Source organism: Macrosteles quadrilineatus, unplaced genomic scaffold (assembly GCF_028750875.1).
Source record: "Macrosteles quadrilineatus isolate MER2022 unplaced genomic scaffold, UCM_ALF_1.0 Scaffold_5__1_contigs__length_97177068, whole genome shotgun sequence".
Taxonomy (NCBI): Eukaryota; Metazoa; Arthropoda; class Insecta; order Hemiptera; family Cicadellidae; genus Macrosteles; species Macrosteles quadrilineatus.
In genome coordinates, this window is record NW_026542598.1 from 57,408,439 (window position 1) to 57,428,841 (window position 20,403).

The following is a 20,403-nucleotide window of genomic DNA, read 5'->3' on the forward strand; positions in this document are numbered from 1 at the left end:
ATGTCGACCATCAAGGGCCAGAAGACAGCAAAAGGGATGATGAATCTCCTCAAGAGGACGTATGGAACGACTGGCATTGGAGAGCAAGTACGAATAAAACAGGAACTGGGTAACTTAAAGTTCAATGGTGAGAGCTCATTACTGTCTTATTTCACAAAATTTGAATCTTTGGTAAATGACCTTAAGTCTGCTGGTGGAACAATGGACAATCAGGAAATAATAACGACACTTTTGTCTTCTATGCCCTCAAATTATCAAACAGTAACTCGTACTGTAGATATTTTATTTCACCAAAATCCTGATGCAATTACTTTAGATTTTCTTAAAAATCAGTTGTTATCTGAAGAAGTACGCATGAAAGGTGAGTTTGGTTCAGTGGTACACGATACTGCTGTTTTTGTTGGACAAAAGAAACAAAAGTTCTTTAAGAAATCTAAATTTTCGGTTAAAGAAAGTGAAGAGCGAAACAAACCGTTTAAATTTAGATGTTATGAGTGCAATGAAAAAGGACACCGTAAAGCAGACTGTCCTAAGTTAAAAGGTAAACAGTTTAGATCTCATATAGCAGATAATGACGCATGTTTTGTAACTGAAGATGACGTAGCTCTCAGTAGTATCCATAGTAGGACTCTAGTGAATTTTGTAGTAGATTCTGGATCAACACATCATCTTGTTGATTGCAAGACTGGTGTTTTTCTTGAAAATGTTGAAGATGTTGACTTTGACATTCAAGTTGCCAAAAATGGTCAAACTCTGAAGGCTACAAGATGTGGTACCTTACGGTTAATTCTTCCAAATAGGAACTACGTGACCATTGAAAAGGTAATAGAGTGTAAAAATCTCACAAGAAACTTGTTATCTGTTCGTAAAATTGAACAAAAGGGTCACAATGTTTTATTTTCTAAAGATAAGGTTTTTATCAAAAAACCAGATGGAAATGTACTCTTGACGGGTCAAATCAATGGAAATTTGTATATGGTTGAACTTGGTTTGCCATGTGAATCACAAGCGCATAGTATAAGGATAAGTGGTAATGATGACGAGCTGTTAATGCACAGGCGAATGGGACATTCGTCAGTTTATCCTTGCAAACAACCATGTGATGTGTGTCTCAGGGGAAAACAAACTCGAAATACGTTTTCTTCTTTACCTATTGCAAGAAAACCTAAACGAATTCTTGAAGTAGTTTCCAGTGATGTTTGCGGTCCCTTTGAAAGTCAAACACATAATGGTATGAGGTACTATGTATCATTCTTGGATCACTACTCTCATTTCACCCAGGTCTATTTAATGAAAACTAAAGACGAAGTTTTAGACAAGTTCAAGTTATATGAAGCAACAGTATCTGCTCATAGTGGGAGCAAAATTGATCGTCTTAGGTGTGATAACGGGGGAGAGTACATGTCGAATGGGTTTAAAGTTTTTTGTCAGAAAAAGGGAATAACTTTGGAATACACTGTACCGCGCAATCCACAACAGAATGGTTGCAGTGAACGCTTAAACAGAACCATCTCTGACTGCATGCGCTGCCTTTTATTTGATTCAAAGATGTCAACCGAATTTTGGGGTGAAGCAGTACTTTCTGCAGTTTATATTATCAATCGAAGACCAACTACAACATTGGGCAGAAATGTTACACCTGCAGAAATTTGGTACGGATATAAGCCTGATATCGCAAAAATCAAATTGTTTGGTTGTGTGGCATACTGTCATATCGATAAGGATCTTCGTAAGAAACTTGATGATCGAAGCTCTAAAATGATTATGATTGGCTATGCAAGCAATGGATATCGATTGTGGGATCCTTTAAAAAGAAAGGTAGTCGTTGCTAAACATGTGAAGTTTTTCGAGAATGACTTGTATTTTTCTGAGAAAGATAAACAAATTACTCAGCCGTTTGAAAAAACTGAGCAAACTATCTTCATTGAAGAACAAGTAGAGGACACGTTGCCTGATAGTGATAACCAACAAAACTTGCATGCTGAGGAAGATCAAGTCATACAGGAGCCAGGTCCTAATTCTAATGAAACTGAGCCGGACAATTATGGGAATGACCTGAGAAGATCGCAAAGACAGAAAAAGATTCCATCGTGGATGGATGATTATGATGCAAATTTTTCTACTGCTTTATTGGTGGATGAACTTCTACATGAAGGTCCGAACTCATACGAGGAAGCGATTCAAGATAATGGATGGAGAGAAGCAATCAACGAAGAACTAAAAAGTCTTCATAAAAATGAAACTTGGGAACTGGTCGAAACTCCAAAAAGTGAACAGGTAATTGATTCTCGTTGGATTTTCAGGGAGAAATCAGTTAATGGTGTTACAATAAAGAAGGCAAGATTGGTTGCTCGTGGATTTCTTCAGGGGGAGAAATCTTATGAAGAAATTTTTGCACCTGTCGCAAGGATGGTAACTATAAGAACTTTATTGTCAATTTTGGTTGTACATAACTTATTATTTTGTCAGTTGGATGTTAAATGTGCTTTTTTGAACGGGGTATTAAGCAGTCCAGTATTTATGAAACCCCCTAAAGGAGTAGAAACTAGAAATGGACTTGTTTGTAAACTTAAGAAGTCTTTGTATGGTTTAAAAGAAGCTCCTAAATGTTGGTATTCTCGGTTGAACGAATTCCTAATTGGTATTGGTTTTGAACGATCTAAATCTGACCCATGTTTTTATTTCACGAAAAATGTATATATTGTAATTTACGTTGATGATATGATAATTTTTGCTAAAGAGAAGAAATATTTGTTAAGTGTTAAATCTAAGCTGATCTCCACTTTTGAAATGAAGGACTTAACTAATGAAAATCACCTAGAGTTCCTAGGTATTTCTATTGAGAAATGTCACGAGGGTCTTAAGCTCCATCAATCGAAGTTGATTGAGAAAATAATCCATAAATTCGGGATGGAAAATGCAAAACCGGTATCTTTGCCAATAATACCAAAACTTCAGCTGGTAAAAAGTGACAAATGCTATACAAATTTGCCGTACAAACAACTTCTTGGAAGCTTAATATATCTAATGCTGGGAACCAGACCTGATCTGTGCTATTCAGTTACACACTTCAGCATTTTTCAAAATTGTTATGATTGCACACATTGGAAGCATCTGAAAAGTATTGTAAGATATTTGATTGGAACAAAGGATCTCTCTCTTATGTACACTAAAGAACACTCAACAGGAAGGGATATACAATGCTACTGTGACTCTGATTTTGCAAATGACGTTGAAGAGAGAAAAAGTATCAGTGGCTACACATTTAAGGTGTTCGGTAACACAGTTGCATGGAAAACAAAGAAACAACCTGTTGTTGCTTTGTCTAGTTGTGAAGCTGAGTACATCGCTCTTGCAACTTGTGCTACTGAATGTGTTTTTATCTCCCGCTTGATGTCTGAAATGTTGTTTATAGAAATGTCACCAGTATTGGTTTATGAAGATAACCAATCATGCATCAAGATGGCCACAACTCTGGAAACAAAGAGGTCAAAACACATTGATGTACGATTTCACTATATCAAGGAACTCATAGCAAAGAAGATTATTGAAGTGAAATATATTGCAAGTGAAAATCAAGTTGGTGATTTTTTTACTAAAGGGCTATCACTTGCCAAGTTTAAAAAGTTCAGAAAAGAACTGGGACTTTTCTAAAAATTTGTTTAATCAGTTGTGTTTGTTTAAATTTGAATTGGATTGAAGAATTGTGGGGGAGTGTTGAAGATCAATTCTAATGTCCATGGAAATACTGTTCAAATGTATTTGAATTAGAACATATGGTATTATTTCATATGTTAAACATTATTAATAGTGTTTGTTCCAATGATGTAAATAGTTGTTGGTTTCAGTATCCCATTTTTGTAAGTATAAAATTGAACCTTTAATTCCAAGACTTAAAGTTTCCTACTAATAACAAACCAGGGGGTCTGGCGGGTTCGGGGTTACCCCCCCCCCCCCAAAAAAAAAATTGTGTAAACTAAGTCTCCAAAATAGCAGTTTTATACCATTTCCTTGTCCAAGTTAGTGTTAGTTAGTGTGACAAACTATTTTACGCAATGTGTACGGACGAGGGGGGGGGGCGGTCGCCCCCCTTCTGGATCCGCCACTGGCAAGACAGTGACCTGAATCTGAAACAGCTGCAGTCATTGTAAACTACCAGGGATGGATTGACAACAACCAGCTAGTCTAAACATATAAGTTCACTCAGACGATCCAGAGGCCATTCCATCATGAAATTTAGAAACCCTTTAAATAGCATTAGCTTGTCATCACCAAAAATGAACTTTACACAAAGAATAAATATGTTTATACGTTTGCTGTCTTTGTTGCAAATCTTCATTGTTAACGGTGTAAAACTGTATAGGTTTACAACTGTTTCTAGCACTTAAATACACATTGGCACTAAATGATTCAAGTAATCCTATGTTATCAAGTGGAAAAGGCAATATATTACGGATTTCCTATCCAAAATATCAATTGTAGTAAATCATTGCACACTTACCTTCATACTACTTTTTACATTGCACTTAATCTGGTCGATCAAAGTCATACTTTTGTTCTGAAGTTTCCAAGCTTTCGTTAGCTGTGACTTAAGATTAACCTGTTCATCTTTCTTCTTTTCCTGGGAAAATAAACAGATCTTGAAAGTAAGAGATAAGAGAGAAAATAAATGGGTACTGCAGTTTAGTTATCATAGTTAAATAATAATTAATGAATAGTCCCTCCTAAAAAAAAACACTATGAACTACAATCTAGAGTGTATTTAAAAAAAGGTATTTTTGTATTCCATAATTTTGTATTACAGATGAATTCAAGGAAACATCTTAAAATCCACTAGTTTCAATTATACAAGAGTTATCACCTCCAATTAACAACACAGATATAAAAACACTGAACAACATAACAACTATAACAATTAACAACAATTAGTTGCTTAGTGGATCAAAATAAAATACAACAAAAATTTTGTATCCATAGATACAACACACTTTTAAGGCCCGATTTCACCAAACTTTTAAACCGCCGTTAAGCGTTGCTCTAACTGCAGTTAGCTCTTAACTGACGAAATCGGATTTCACCACTCGCCGTTAGCGCTAGTTTAGACTAAACCGTCGTTAGATAATTAACTGCCCAATTTTGACCAGTTAGCTTCTTTAATCTTTCGTTAAGTAAATATCAGCTGGCTTTAAGTTTAAAATTTATATGGAAAGGCGAAATGGTAGAAGAGAATACGGTACGAATTAGCTTTTGAAAGTAAGTGATGGCAATGAAGAGTAGCCTATGTTGTTCTACCAACTAGGTGGATAAGAGAAAGGGTTAATGATTTAAATAACAAAGATGAAATTGATTTTATTATTAGATATGAGCTATCAAAACGTTTAGCTTTTTTTTAGGGAATGAATACAAACCACTGTAGTTTGTGTTTAGGCTATCCCACATAGTGCATTGCTTTAGGTTATCCCACAAGGTTTTTAGTTAAGGCGTATATCTGTGATCAGCGACCGCATTGAACCACAGTCTAACAATAAATAATTTATACAGACTTTATTTATATTAGACTGTGATTGAACTGATTGGCGATCAAGAGCCGTACTCTTTTATCCCGGCTCTTCTACCAACATTATGAAATTTATTATTTCATTGTTCGAAAAAATAGGCTCCCTTTTCCTTCTACCGGCTTTGGGTAACCCTAACCCAACGTTCAAACAATTGTTTTGCGTTCGGTCAGATGTAAGTAAACCAAAATCTAAACCTAAATTGTCATTATTCTGCTAGTATTTTATAGAAAATAATTATTTTGGTGTTATCTACATTGTGTCTCGTTCTTGTAATTCTTTTGACTCCAGTTTTTTCACTACTTCAAATGTACCAAACTGGTTAGTGAACAAACAGAATATTGAACATCCCTGTAAAAAGTTTGATTTTGAGTCTTGACTCGACCGCAAAACTCAACCAATTAGTTCCTCGAATATGTTTGATCAACATTGCTTTGCCTTTATTTACTTATGTTAATTGCTTTGGTATTTATTCTTGCTTTCTGTTGTTATTTTGCTCAGAATCTTTTGTATTCCTGTAAGCTTGCTGTCTCCAGTTTTGTTTTCACTACCTCATAAAACTGATTTATTTTCTAGGTTATGTTTACTTGCTCCCGTAACAGCCCGGTATTATGACAGTTCACTGCCACTGCCACCTGGATTTTACTCTAAACTCTCGTTTATAAAACCAGCGTTAGTTTTGACGCGTTTTTGTTGGTGAAACCAGATTTCCTTAACTGTGGTTTAAATCATCGGTTAGTTTTAACCGAAGTTTAACTAAACCATCGTTAGCGAGAATTTGGTGAAATCGGGCCTAAGGAAGATATCTTACAATTAATTATCATCAACTATAATAATTTCTTCATAAAACATTTAGAGCCTTAAACCAGCAATGCCTCCCATCATGGTTCCTGTTCTGACGACGGTGTTAGGTGCGGCTGCGCGGTTCCTTTGGTTTTTGATTTTGGAGCAGGTATGGGGAGTAGATTGAGTTTTGAGAGTATTCGTTGCAAGTGTTGTATTTTGTTACAAATTGTTGTATCCAATGGAAAAGAAACATGGTCAAAAAATGAACAATATTTTCTCAGTTTTGAAATCAAGGATGCATTATCCTTATCAAGTCAGATGAACAATTATATTGAACCTGAAGAAACGTTAACGACCGCCTCTTATCCAACTACTCCTCCAAGTTAGTCAAAGCTATTAGTCTTGGCGCGTGGAGTAGCGGGGAGTGTTTATTGGTAATTTCAAAAGACATCTGGCCTACACAGCTCGAGGGTGGATCAGCTCTTCATGGCCAGGAGAGGTGGACGGGGGATGGCTAGTAGTGAAGGAACCGCCCAGACAGATTGCTCTTACTGTACTGAGACATCCTTTGCAACATCAACAACAACTATCAAAATGAACCCTTGTTCCTACAACTTCGATTAAGTCTAGCGTTCTGCTTGGCGTGGATGCCATGTGCAGTTATAAAAAGTAGTCCAGTGAAAGAAGTGTAAATAGTTGTACACACTACTATAAGAAGAAGGGGAAGATCAGAAGGGAAAGAATCAGAATTCATAGCAATAGTCCAAGCATTAGTAGTGATCTTTTTTTAAGAAAATAAAAATCCAAGGCAAGATAATAACGTATTTTATTAAAACTAGAGTACCTGTTCGCTCGAAATCAAGCAATTGTCAAGTACCTGTATTACAGGAAAACTAATAACAGTCATAATTTTTGATGAGATTCAACTAAAAGCTTATGTAATTAATCGAAATACTCACACTCTGTTCATAACAGTTCGATATAACAAACATTTCTTGTAAATGTTATATAATTTTTCGAAAGCTGGCCTTGATTTAGTGTTTTCTAGAAATGTTTCCTGACTTACCCATAGCCCCATATTGTTGTCCATGTTTATCTTCATCAATGATACTGTAGCTTACATGGTACCACCATTGTTACCAATATGTTTACAAAATGCAGTCTTTTTTTATATAGCATTAAAATTGTCCAAGTACTACCCGACTTCCTGCATTATCTGTCTGTCACAATTTTATTTACTTAGAATATAAAAAAAATGTTTCGGTGAAATATATCAAACTGCCTCGGGTATATCACAAATATATGATTGTGATTAGGGCTACTACTATATAAATAATTGAAAACATTAGTACCCTTTTAAATTCATTTTTAATTAATAAACGACATGTTTCGACACTTAGGTCATAGCATAGACTAACCGGAGTAGGTTTTGTTTTATCTATGGTCATAGTCATGTTTACATTTACAAATACAATAACAAAAATAATGAAAGGAATAAATAGTCATATGTTAAGTTAACTTAGAATTTAGAGGATCTTGATTTAATCTTTGTTTAATTTTGCTTATATTATATAATATTTCAGTTTTATATAATATTAGGGATCCTGTTTAGTCCTTTCTGTCTCACGCAAGTGCATACACTCACATAAAATGCCTTATCGCCTACAATGAAACCAAATTTTGCAGAGCACCTAATCGAAACTCGACATGAGTACAAAAATATAAATGAAAATTTAGAAATACTAGAATATGAAATAAATAAAACAAAATTAAATGTCAAAGAAGATTTTCATATATACACAAATTACAAAAAAATACCCTCAAAATTTATTGAATACCATGAATATAAATAAAACAAATCCGATATTTGAAAAAATCCTACAGTTGCAATAAAACTGAAATATTATATAATATACGCAAAATTAAACAAAGATTAAATCAAGATCCTCTAAATTCTAAGTTAACTTAACATATGACTTATTCCTTTCATTATTTTTGTTATTGTATTTGTAAATGTAAACATGACTATGACCAAATAAGTGTCGAAACATGTCGTTTATTAATTAAAAATGAATTTAAAGGGTACTAATGTTTTTATAATGTTTTCAATTATTATTATTCCGGCCAACCGTACCGATCCTTAGGCCTGAGGAGAAAATTACAGCATTAATGGTTCTTTGGAGGGTACCTATTGAATTTTTCTAAAATTGAATGCAAACTGAGATTAATATTTTTTCGTTAATTTTAAAGGTAAATAAATCATTGTTGTTTTAATATAAAAAAAACTTATGATTAACTTGATCCTGCAGATAGTTGTAAACTAATCAAAAGATTAGTTAATAAATAACTTTTGTTTTCTGATGTGAGGGTGGTAACAATGTCATGTCTAGCACGCATGCGCCCCTTATCACTCTGATCAGTGCCGAGCCCGACCCAGCATAGTGGCAGTGCAGTGGCAATACGATGCGTACCCCTTGGGCGCTCGTCAACGTCAACATCCCTACAGCCTACTCCCGTATAACCAATGTTCGTTACCAATTTTGTAACGAAATTGATGCGTAATTCTGAAAATATAGTTTAAATTTCATAACATTTATTTCTTCTTATGAACTTCAGAATCACAATGCTTTGGAGTTTTTTTTATCAACTATGACTATTTATTTTTATTTTTAGATAGCCTAGGTATAAAAAAAATACTCTCGGCCGTGCACCCTCTGGGACCTTGCACCCATAGGCCCGGGCCTACTGGGCCTATTGGGAAATCCGGCCCTGAGGGGAGCGCCAAGTAGTTGCGGCCTACGCAACTACACGGCGCTCCCAGCGCTAGAATATTGACATAGTCCATAACCAATATTTCGTAAATACACAAATACCATTAGCTGCTTCCAAACAAAAACAGCTGTTACAACACCACTTGCGACGTTGCCAGTTCGAAGGCCGCGGCCTGGAGTTAAAGGCGACCGTGCTACAGGCCACGGGGCCACGACCTGGTAGAATCGGCAACGTCGCAAGTGGTGTTGTTTAGTGACAGACGTCCCATAAGATAACATGGCAGACAGATGACACCAGCTCATCAATTCACACTTTATTAATTTAAATTTATGAATATAAATTTATTAAAATATTGAAAATAAAACATACATAACTGAAAACCGAAACAATATGAATTAAAAATCTATATCTGTACAGTTTTAAGATGATTCAATATTGTAATAGTCCAGTAACCAATCTTTCGTAAATACACAAATAATACCATTGCTTCCAAACAAAACAGCTGTTACAACCACACCACTTGCGACGTTGCCACTTCGAAGGCCGGGACCTGGCTGGAGTTAAAGGCGGCCGTGAACATAGTCAATGGTAATTACCCTCAAGATGTGAGGGTAATTTCTTGGAATTGGATTGGTAACACTGAACACTGAACATCTGTTCTTTCTTATCGTCTGTTGGTTTGTTTATTGTTGTCATTTCGTTCCGTTTATCATTATTATTTTCATTTTCAGAGTAGAGCTTATCAACTAACTTGAAGTTACTGTATTCACATTAGGAAGGAAATCGAATTGATTCAGTTTCTTTATAAAAATTAATAGGGCTTTGGTGCTGGCAGTCAAAGCTAGAGGTTAGCCTGATTGAAACTACCAAAATCAAGGGTAAGTAACTTACCTAAGTTAGCATTAGCCTAGATGAGATTTAAATGATAGCCACTTAACTTCAGGGTAGGCCACTTTTAAATTTCAACTAGCCTATAGGCTATATACAAATCAGTCTACAAAAAGACACCACATAGGCTCATATTGGGTACCTACAGTTTCTAAACTGGGCCATGCTAATATCAATTCAAAAATTAGATTCGATTAGTAAACCTTCATTAGATTTTTTCATTATCAGTAAGTTTGGTTATTTAGGTGGAGGTTATAACAGTTCCATTTTATAATTGATAGAGTTAGAAAGTATAAGTTATTACTAAATAATGGTGTAAATACCTGCATCTATGTGATCAACGTGTTGCTAAAATGCAACCGGTTTTGACTCACAAAGGAGTCATCGTCGGGCCAGTACAGATGTCTTCTTGCTTCATTTGAAGGTCGTCAATTCGTAATAAATAAATACATTTAACACGCACACGTACACGAACATAGAAACGAACATTTAAGGTTAAAAACGAAAGATAATACTATAGCGGTACTTTTAGCAACACGTTGATCACATAGATGCAGGTATTTACACCATTATTTAATATTTAAATGTGATCAGGAGGCTAAAACTCAATATCAATAAGTTATTAATCGAATCAATATTAGTGTAGCCCAGTTAAGAAACTTTACCCATTACAACCTTAACAACAGTTTGGGTATTTATGAGCTTAAGCTAGGCCTAAAACTTACTCATGTGGTTTTAACAAACAATTTTTTATTTGGCTGCATTAGGCATTCATAAGCACTCTTTTCCGTTGGCACTATTGGGACAAACGCTGTTTTCACCGCGTAATTAATGTTTTAAGGCTGCCTTTTTGCCTTATTTAGACATGTGAGGATGGCAGGTCAGGCTCTTGTGCATATAAATTACTTAGGTTTCTATGACTGTGATTAGATTTAGGTTTAAGTTACTAGCCCATGTAACTTAATTTGGTTTCAGGCACTTTTTCTGCAACTCAGGCGAACAAATTAAAATGACCAGTGAAGGGGAGAGTATCTACAACAAACAGTATCCAGAAAATGATGAGTTAAATAACACGGTTTTATTTGGGAAGAAACTCAGGTAGGGCCTACCCTAAGAGCATTAATTTTTTTGTGTCGGCCTAACTTAGGCTAGGTACTTAAGTTACTTTGTAAAATATGATTTAATTAGGCTAGTTAACCCTTAGAGTGCCAGGCGAGAAATAAAAGTAACGCTCAAAAAATGCCGATGATTTTTCCCGAAGGTCGCGCTAAAAATGCCGAGCGCGATCTGGCGATTTTTAGGTTAAAATTTCGTAAAAATCGAATTTTCGATATTTCGACCAACGAAAATCGATGTATCGCATCTAGCAACTTTCGACTCAATGTTAATATATGGGTTAAAAGAATCCGAGTATTTATTCGGTTGTTATGACAGCTGTTCGATCATTACGAAACGTCCGGTCAGCCGGACGTTGGCACTTTTGGCTCGTTCTAAAAACGTCCGGTCGGCCGGACGTTGGCACTTTTGGCTCGTTTTAAAAACGTCCGGTTCCCCGGACGTTGGCACTCAAAGGGTTTTAATTCTTCCCGGACTATAGGCAGATATATCCCCGCTAGCATTTTGTGCATAGCGGACTGTAGGCGTATATATCCGCGTATCTATTTTGGCTCTGGGAACGGTAGGCTAATATATCCCCTGATTATTACGACATCTATTGTTATAGTTGATTGTCTATAAGAAAATTAATTTTCTTAAAAGATCTTTTTGTTCTATTAAATCTTAAACCGATGTAAGTTACAAAGGAATATTTAAAAACAAATTTTAAAAATTGGAAAAAATAAGAAAAGAAAAATAAATATTTTAGACAAAAGTGCTGAAGTATTACTATTTGCTATACTATTTTAGCTGTTTAAATTTTTATCAGGTCATTTGCTAACTAATACACAATTTATTTCCCGATTTTGGTCCCTTGTTCCGGTGTTTATGCCATGTTAATCCTTAGAAAGGGGAGGGGGGGGGTTTCCCGGGTTTCCCCTAACCAAAGGTGGCAACCCTGGTCAGTTGGTAGCAAAAATGTTTTCAAAAAGTTACAGTTTTTGCTTTTAAAATAGATTGTAAATAACACATTGATTTGTTTATAGTCAGGACTCGAGAGTCATTGCTAACCATCAGGATAGCAATCTAGAATTTACACACGTCTAAAACTTATATATTTTTTATATGTTCGAATCTGTTAGTGGTTTGTTTGGTTACTCATATTTAAAAATCTGTGATAAAATACCTAGGTACATAGTGATAGAATACAGCTTAAAATATTTACCTACACATTTTCTTAGTAATTTTTCTGATATTTATTTTAGAATAACACAATCTATACCTTTTTGCAAATGAATTCATAATTTAGCATAATTAATTAGTAACTGGTTGGAGAAAAAGTTTATGAGGTCTATACTCAAGTTTACTTTTATTATCAGGTGTCGGGGGTTTTACACTAATCTTTATGTTTAATGGAAAGAGTCTGATAAGATAACTTGTAGGCCTAGATATATATATATATATATTTTATGTACAGGTTAATCTAAGGCTAAAATATATTTTAAATTATAATCCATATTATCTATTCCTCAGTTCAATAGATGTACCAGAACACCTGTTGGAATACGCAGAAAAACAGAACTTCCACATACAGGGATACAGTTTTGAAGCTAAAGAAGAACAACTAAGGCCTCCAAGGTAGTTGAGGTTTACTGCTTGGTTGTAGATTACAAAACATGTCTCCACATAAATAAAATATCCTATGCCTAGGTATGATTACCTACGTACAGGCCCACTTTTATAAACGGGCAGACTGGGCATATGCCCAGGGGCGCCGAAGGTTTGGGCGCCTCAACCACTGCCCGCACAAGGAAAAAATGGGGGCACTGCTTTTGGGTTTACCCAGGGCTCCACTGACCCTTAACGCGGCCCTGCCTACGTAACCTGTAAAACTTAAGCTCCAAACTATTATCAATACTAACCTTAAACTTATGACCTCATAATTAATTACAGTTTATTTAGCCATTGAAATCTTTTTAATTGAGAGTTTACACACATAATCGGTAGCAAGTTAAACCAGTTACGTTCATGTTAGCTATTACAAGTTTTAAAAATATATATTTAACTGTAAAACCAGTTCAAGGTAAATATTGCAAAATAAGACTTTTTTTCTTTAGGCCCATGTAAAATTTTGTGATGAAATAAATAAGCCTACTCTGATTTGTAAGTAGAATATGTTCTAAAGATAATCTATCTTTTGAACACGCCTACTAATTTTGTTGCATTTCACTCTGTTCTTTCCAAAATTATGTTGGACGACTCAATGAAGTCTGAGAGCTTCAAATGAAAATACTGAGAATATTTTTGTGTATCTATTCGTATAGCCATCTTTTAAATTGATATATGGGACTATTAAATTGTAAATCTAGCTGGCATTAGAAAACATATAGTCAAGTCAAGTCAAGTCAAGTCAATCATTTATTTTCACATAACGTTTTACAGATCCAGCATAGCTGGGAAACAGGTGAAATGGTCATGGACAATTAAAATACATAAAACTATAATAACTATACAATATGCTAAGAAATCAAATATATACATCATTTAAAAAATCATCAACTTTGTAATACCCTTTATTAAGCAGCAATTTGGTAACTTCTTTTTTGTATTTTTCAAAAGATTCTAATGATTTAATATTATCAGGCAGTTTATTATACAGTTTTTTCCCTAGGTATTGTGGAAGGGTTTCTAGTGAGGTAAGTCTATGAATGGGCAGTTGTAAATCATTTCGATGTCGTGTTAAATAATTATGGTATGGTTTTCATTCATAAAATATTCAAGATTTTTTTTAATAAATATTAATGTTTGCAGGATATAAACAGACGGAAGTGTTAATATTTTCAATTCTCTAAATAATAATTTACAGGATTGCCTAGGCTTTGAAAATGTCATAATTCTAAGGATCTTTTTTTGAATTTTGAAAATGGTTTCGGCATTTGAGCAGCTGCCCCAGAACTCTATTCCATACAACATGTTTGACACAAACAAAGCATAATAAACAATCATCCTTGTTCTGAGGTCAGTAACATGCTGCAGGACAGACATCTGGAAACAGACTGTATTTAGTTTATTAGCTAAAACTGATGTGTATTTATCCCAATTTAAAGTGTTTTGTACCTGAATACCTAAAAATTTTGTAGATGACGTTTCATTAATAATTTCCCCTGAAAATTAATATTTAATTTGATGGTTTCTCTGTCATGAGTAGTTTTGAACCTGACAATTTGAGTTTTAGAACAATTTAGACTCAGACCATTTGCTCTGAACCATTTGTTTAAATCTTCAAAAGTTTGGTTTATCAAATTTTGTAAATTGTTAGGGCTGTTTGATTTTAATATAGCTGTTGTGTCATCTGCGTATAGAACAAGCTTTGAGTTTATGTTAAAAGGCAGGTCATTAATATAGATTAAAAACAACAAGGGTCCCAATATAGAGCCCTGAGGTACACCACAATAGATCATTTTCCATTTTGAAAAGTTATAGATGTTATCTTTAAAAATAATAGTTCTTTGAAAGCGGTTTGTAAGATAGGATTTCAAAAACTTCAAAGCAATTGGAGAAAAATTGTAAAATTTAAGTTTATATACTTAGGCCATTGCCTACAGATTACAGTTTTGTTGTAATATACAATGGTATGTATTTTATAGGGTTGTTCGAGTTGGGGTTATCCAGAACTGTATTGTGGCTGACACGTCAGAGCCGGTCGCCACTCAAAGAGATGCGATACACAACCTCATTGCCAAAATAATCCACTCGGCTGCCGAGTGTAAGGTCAATGTCCTCTGTCTACAGGAAGCATGGAGTAAGTCTAGTGTAGTGAACCAAATTACCAATATAACACTTTCCAAGGAAGGATTGGGAAGTAACATCTTGTTTGTGTTATGTATTTGTTGTAGTAAATCTGTGTATTGCCACTATATCAAGCAGTTACAGCCATTATTGATCAGCGTTCAGAAATCAAGCATTTGAAGCAAACCAGCATTGCTAAACTGAGTGTCTGCCGTATTAATTTTGAGCTCATCAATTGATGAGCTGAACAAATTATTCCACTGAATCTTTTTTGGTATGTGTCAAGTCACACCATTGGAATTTTAACACTTCACCATAAACAGTACTTGGTGATGACTAATAGGAGTGTTTGATAAAAGTAGTAGGTTGGTTATATTTCAAGCACCATAAAAAATTAATGTTGAAGCAACATAATTTTACAGCAATGCCATTTGCTTTCTGCACCAGAGAGAAACTTCCGTGGCTGGAATTTGCTGAATCAGCAGAACGAGGACCAACGACACGATTCCTTCAGAAAGTAAGCTTAGTATAAATAGTACTCTCTATCTTCACACTTTCACTAATACTTAGTATTGCACTGTATTTAAAATCAGCTTATAGTATTTAATTTCAATTTATTAGCAAATTTCCCTATAGTGAAGAAGCTATTACCGTAGGTAGAGCAACAAGACCTAGACCCGGGACCAATTTACTTTTTTATTTTGATGTCCCCATAAGTAAAATACCCCCGCCGCAGCAAACCTGCAGACTAAGCGAATTTCCATTTGACTGATTGGATTTACACTGAAATGTCTACTTAAAAATATAACATTTATTCTTGATTTAAATAGAATAAGTTTAACAAGTACTTAGGTTTGCTGCATCAGGGAGGGTAAAACTGATTTTTTTTGTAAAATGTGAATAGTTAGTAAGAAATAAAAACATTTTCCAAATTTGATCAAAATATGTTCACAAAAAAGCAAACTACAACAGTTTACTTATTCTCCATAAGAATAACATGGGAATTTTAAATTTACAATTTTTTGGAATTTTCTCCGTAACCATTAGGCGCATAATAACGCTTCAATATACTAAATTATTTGTTTTTTTAAGCTCTACAAAATGGTTTGGAAAGAAATTGCTAAATTTTATGTTTTTTGGGTCAAAAATTAGAAAAACCTATTTTTACCCCATAAAACCCCCCGTAAACCCCCGTTCCCAAGGTCCGATCATGCTGGATTGCGAACTCGTTCGAATAAACGTACTTTTACACATTTGTACCAATTTTCATCAAAATCGGATCATTTTTGCTCGAGTTATCGTGCTGACGGACACATATATATATATATATATATATGAATATATAAATATATAAATATATAAATATATATATATATATGAATTTGAACGGATGGTGTTTTTGGCCTCTAGGGACCTCAAAACGAAAAAAAAAATTGGTCCCGCGTCCAGGTCTTACCATGAGTACTACGGTAATAGCTTATTCCCTATATGGGAAATTCGCTAAAAGCACTATTTGTGAATGTAATAACTCGAGTTATCTTTGTCCGATTTTATTTTGCATGAATGTGTAGGGCTGGAATAGCCTAATCTTGACTCGAATGATAACTTGTCATTCAATAAAAATTGAGGATTTTCTTTTCGTACTAGTGGCGAATAGTGAATATATTTTTGGGATGCGTCAAGATTAGCGTAAGGTTAGGATAAGTAGTTTTAAGTAGACACCTGTACCATACTCTATCTCAGTTTGGCTGCTCATATTCAAAGGGTAATTTGTGCTGAATGCTACTTTTACTTTATAGAGATCACAATTTTTTATTGTTTACATTGAGTCAAAAAAATATAGCTATTACGATACTAATTTTTTCTTCATATTCATTATTTCCCCCCTCCCTAAAAATTGGATCAAATTATGTTTTAAGTTTGCCAAAGAGTTCAATATGGTGATTGTGTCACCGATTCTGGAGCGAGAAGAAAACACTGATTTGATCTGGAACACGGCAGTGATAATTGATAACCATGGAATCGTAAAGGGAAAACATCGCAAGAATCACATTCCCAGGGTTGGCGACTTCAATGAGTCTACATATTACATGGAAGGAAACACTGGCCATCCCGTCTTTAAGGTGAGCACTAGGCTTTTCTGTAAAGGGCACTTGTCAAATTAATACATTAACAAGAGATTTAATTAGTTTAAAAACTGTTAAATGCACCTAGCCTAATCAAAATGAAATATGAACAAGTCTAAAGAGCTGACCAGTAGCAAAATTCTGAGATAAAACATTTGATTACAGTGTCAATAAAAATTCAAAACTGTTTTTGTAAAACTTTTGCGAAACAGTATTATTTTATTTTACCTGCATTTCATCTTAAGTTAATTTTAGAATTATCTATCTATATAGGTACTTAATACAGTTCGGTAAGAGTCTCTCTAATATTCCTTTTTCACCGTCCTACTTAACGGATATTTACGATTGAGGTTTCATTTTAAAGCTTATTATCTAGCGCAGGGACGAATAGTAAGTAAAAAGGTAATTTTCTTTAGGGCTTCGTCTTCCCCAGCACAGAACACATGTTTTATATGTTTTATTTATTTCTAGAGGATGCTTTTAAAAGTCCAGGTGCTGCTGACCTACGTATTATTAATTACCTTATTACCTTCAGTCAAGTTTTTAATCACAGTCAATGAAAATCATCATACAGTTGTAAACAAGTGAAGAAATAGTTTATAAACTGTAAAACCACAACACTCGGATTTGAGAAGTAAATATTCGTTTGTTTTGATTAATTTAATTCACATGTTTCAGCTGATCAAATTAACGTAAATAAACATTTCAAGTTTAAATTACTTGCTAAATGATATAATAAATCTTTAATGAAAAACGATTGAAAAATTAGTGATTTGTATCTTTTTTGGGTATAGTGGGCAAAAAAGCTTTAAAATGACACCTCATTTATGGAAATTGGCAATGAATTAAGGAAGTTATGGCGTACCAACAAAAAAAGTACTTAAGAAATTAATTGAGGCTATATAATATAGAATAATGCGTAATTAGCGCACGACCCCCTTGTTGTGATTAATTGTCTTTTCTGTAAAATCATAACTTTTTCTACAAATTATGTTTGGATATATCAATTAAATCCTTAGGATTGATTTAAAACAAAGTAATAAAGGTTTTAATACATTCTCACAGTTTATTATGCTACGCATGAAAATTGTTTTCAATTTGAAATTCAAAGATACAATCAAATTTGAGATTTTAGTTATCAGATATGATCATTAAGCCTACTCAGCTTCTCTTAGTCTTGTGTTTGCAGACAGAGTTTGGTAATATTGCAGTGAACATCTGCTATGGCCGTCATCACCCTCTCAACTGGCTCATGTTTGGTCTGAACGGAGCTGAGATTGTGTTTAACCCATCTGCTACGGTTGGCGGGCTTAGGTAAGTCAAAAACATTAGATATGTTTTAGGGATGAGAATTAAAATTGGCGCAATACAAAAATCTTAATATCTTGTTTTCCTTGTTCAAGAGAGTAATTATACTATTTGTAAACTAATGTATAGTAGCATTACTCATTATTACTAAATTATATATAATTATTGTTTTAATAATTTTAGAAAAATGTGATACCGGTACCATAATAACTCTGGTTTCCCAGAGACTCAAGTAATGAAAACTTCTCTTCTATTGAAGACATTAATTTTACAATCATGGTTGCTCAGTGGAAGCATTTTGGTTTTCGCTTTAAACGAGGAGATTGAGGCCATTGGTTCTTCTATGTGTATTTTACTGTTATGGTACTTCACTGCATTTAGATTACTGAACGGGCCAATACCTCTATAGTGACGCCCACAAAAGTGATTTGACACCTAGTTAAATTGCACTCAAAATAATTAAAGTTAAACCTTGCATACTTCCAAAACTTTTCTTTTGCAATCTCAATTTCGTTTTAACATTCAAACAATAAATCCCTCACTGTATGATTCTAAACAAAAACATATTTCATTCTGCTTTTTGAATGGAAGGGGGCATATTTGCCTTAAATATGAGTATGACTCTTTCCCTAAAAATGCTACTGGAAGAGCCACTAAAAAGAGAGATTGCCAAATTGAAGGGTAACCTGAATGATTGCAGTGAGCCGTTGTGGAGTTTGGAAGCTCGGACAGCAGCCATTGCCAACAACTACTACACCTGCGCCATCAACAGAGTAGGTACAGAGACATTCCCTCACGAGTTCACCTCGGGAGATGGGAATCCTGCTCACAACAGCTTTGGTCACTTCTACGGCTCCAGCTACATCACTGCTCCTGACGGCTCTCGAACCCCGGTAGGCAGCTTTAGAAAATATCTTTCATTTGGTACCAACCGCGTGTCATTCCGGCTAGTAGTATGGTCAGGCTAGCTGTCAGGTTTTGCAAAAGCTTTTTAATATATCAAATCAAATCAATTTATTGTTGTGTAGACATTTCACAATGCATTAACAATCGTCACAAAATACATAATGCTGTTATTAATACAGCAAATGAATACTTACATCTAATCAATCAATATAATAAGATCTAGTATACAAGATTATCTTGGTTTTTGTAATATGTGTATTGGATCTAAATGGCAGTAAAAGCTCTGTGCAAGCAAGTAAAATAATCTGTGTCAAAAGGAGTCTTTTTAGGCCTTAGTATCTCAGTATCTTTAAAGTCGGTCTGAAGATGGCGACCATAGAGTGCCTAAATACCGCCAATTATATTATTATATAATACCGGCATATAATTTGTTGGAGACAGTTACCCAGATAGCAGAGAAAGCTTTCAGTTAGTTCATAATAAACTTTCAGAGGCAACCCAAGATGGTTGCAGCAACTATGCATTGCAAACATTTTAATTTGTAACACGTTTGCTGCAAGTATAAAAGTAACCCCATCTCAGACTTTCTGAAAAGTTTCACCGTGTGTTTGAAGCAAGGTTGCAAGGAATAGTTGCGAACCACTTGCAGGGAATGATTGCAGATGACTTGCAAAGATACCGTGCTGCAAACATACAATGGATGTTTTTATCAGGCTACCAAAGAATGCTTGTTAAACACTTGCATTGAATGAATGCAGATGACTTGCAAAGATATCTTGCTGCAAACATGCACTGAATGTTTTACTCAAGCTAGCAAAGAATGCTTGTAAAACACGTGCAGGGAATGAATGCAGATTACTTGCAAAGAAATCTTGCTCCAATGATGCACTGCATGTTTTTCTCGAGTTAGCAAAGAATGCTTGTAAAACACTTGCAAGTAATCTTTGTACATGACTTGCAAAGAGTACTTGCTGCAATTATGCTCTGGGTTTATTTCTCAGATTAGAAAATAATGTTAGTCAAACATTTACAGGGAATCCTTCTGCTTCGCATTTGCTTTTCAATGACGTGTACGAAGATGAATTGCAAAGATAATTTACTATAAATATGCACTGAATGTTGAATATAAATATGAAAAGAATGTTTGTTAGATAATTACAGGAAATCTTTGTAGCTGA

At 34.5% G+C, this 20,403-nt stretch overlaps 1 protein-coding gene across 1 annotated transcript in view; it reads left to right on the forward strand.

The window, feature by feature from the left end:
- Positions 1-9,835: 9,835 nt before the first annotated feature.
- Positions 9,836-20,403, forward strand: part of LOC128994491 (beta-ureidopropionase-like) — a 53,383-nt gene continuing 42,815 nt past the window's right edge. Inside the window, exons 1-8 of the mRNA XM_054419080.1 lie at positions 9,836-9,991; positions 10,977-11,099; positions 12,630-12,734; positions 14,744-14,898; positions 15,308-15,402; positions 16,805-17,008; positions 18,201-18,325; positions 19,020-19,212. Of these exons, the coding sequence (XP_054275055.1) occupies positions 11,011-11,099; positions 12,630-12,734; positions 14,744-14,898; positions 15,308-15,402; positions 16,805-17,008; positions 18,201-18,325; positions 19,020-19,212 (966 nt within the window). The 5' untranslated portion in view covers positions 9,836-9,991; positions 10,977-11,010. The remainder of the gene's footprint in view (positions 9,992-10,976; positions 11,100-12,629; positions 12,735-14,743; positions 14,899-15,307; positions 15,403-16,804; positions 17,009-18,200; positions 18,326-19,019; positions 19,213-20,403) is intronic.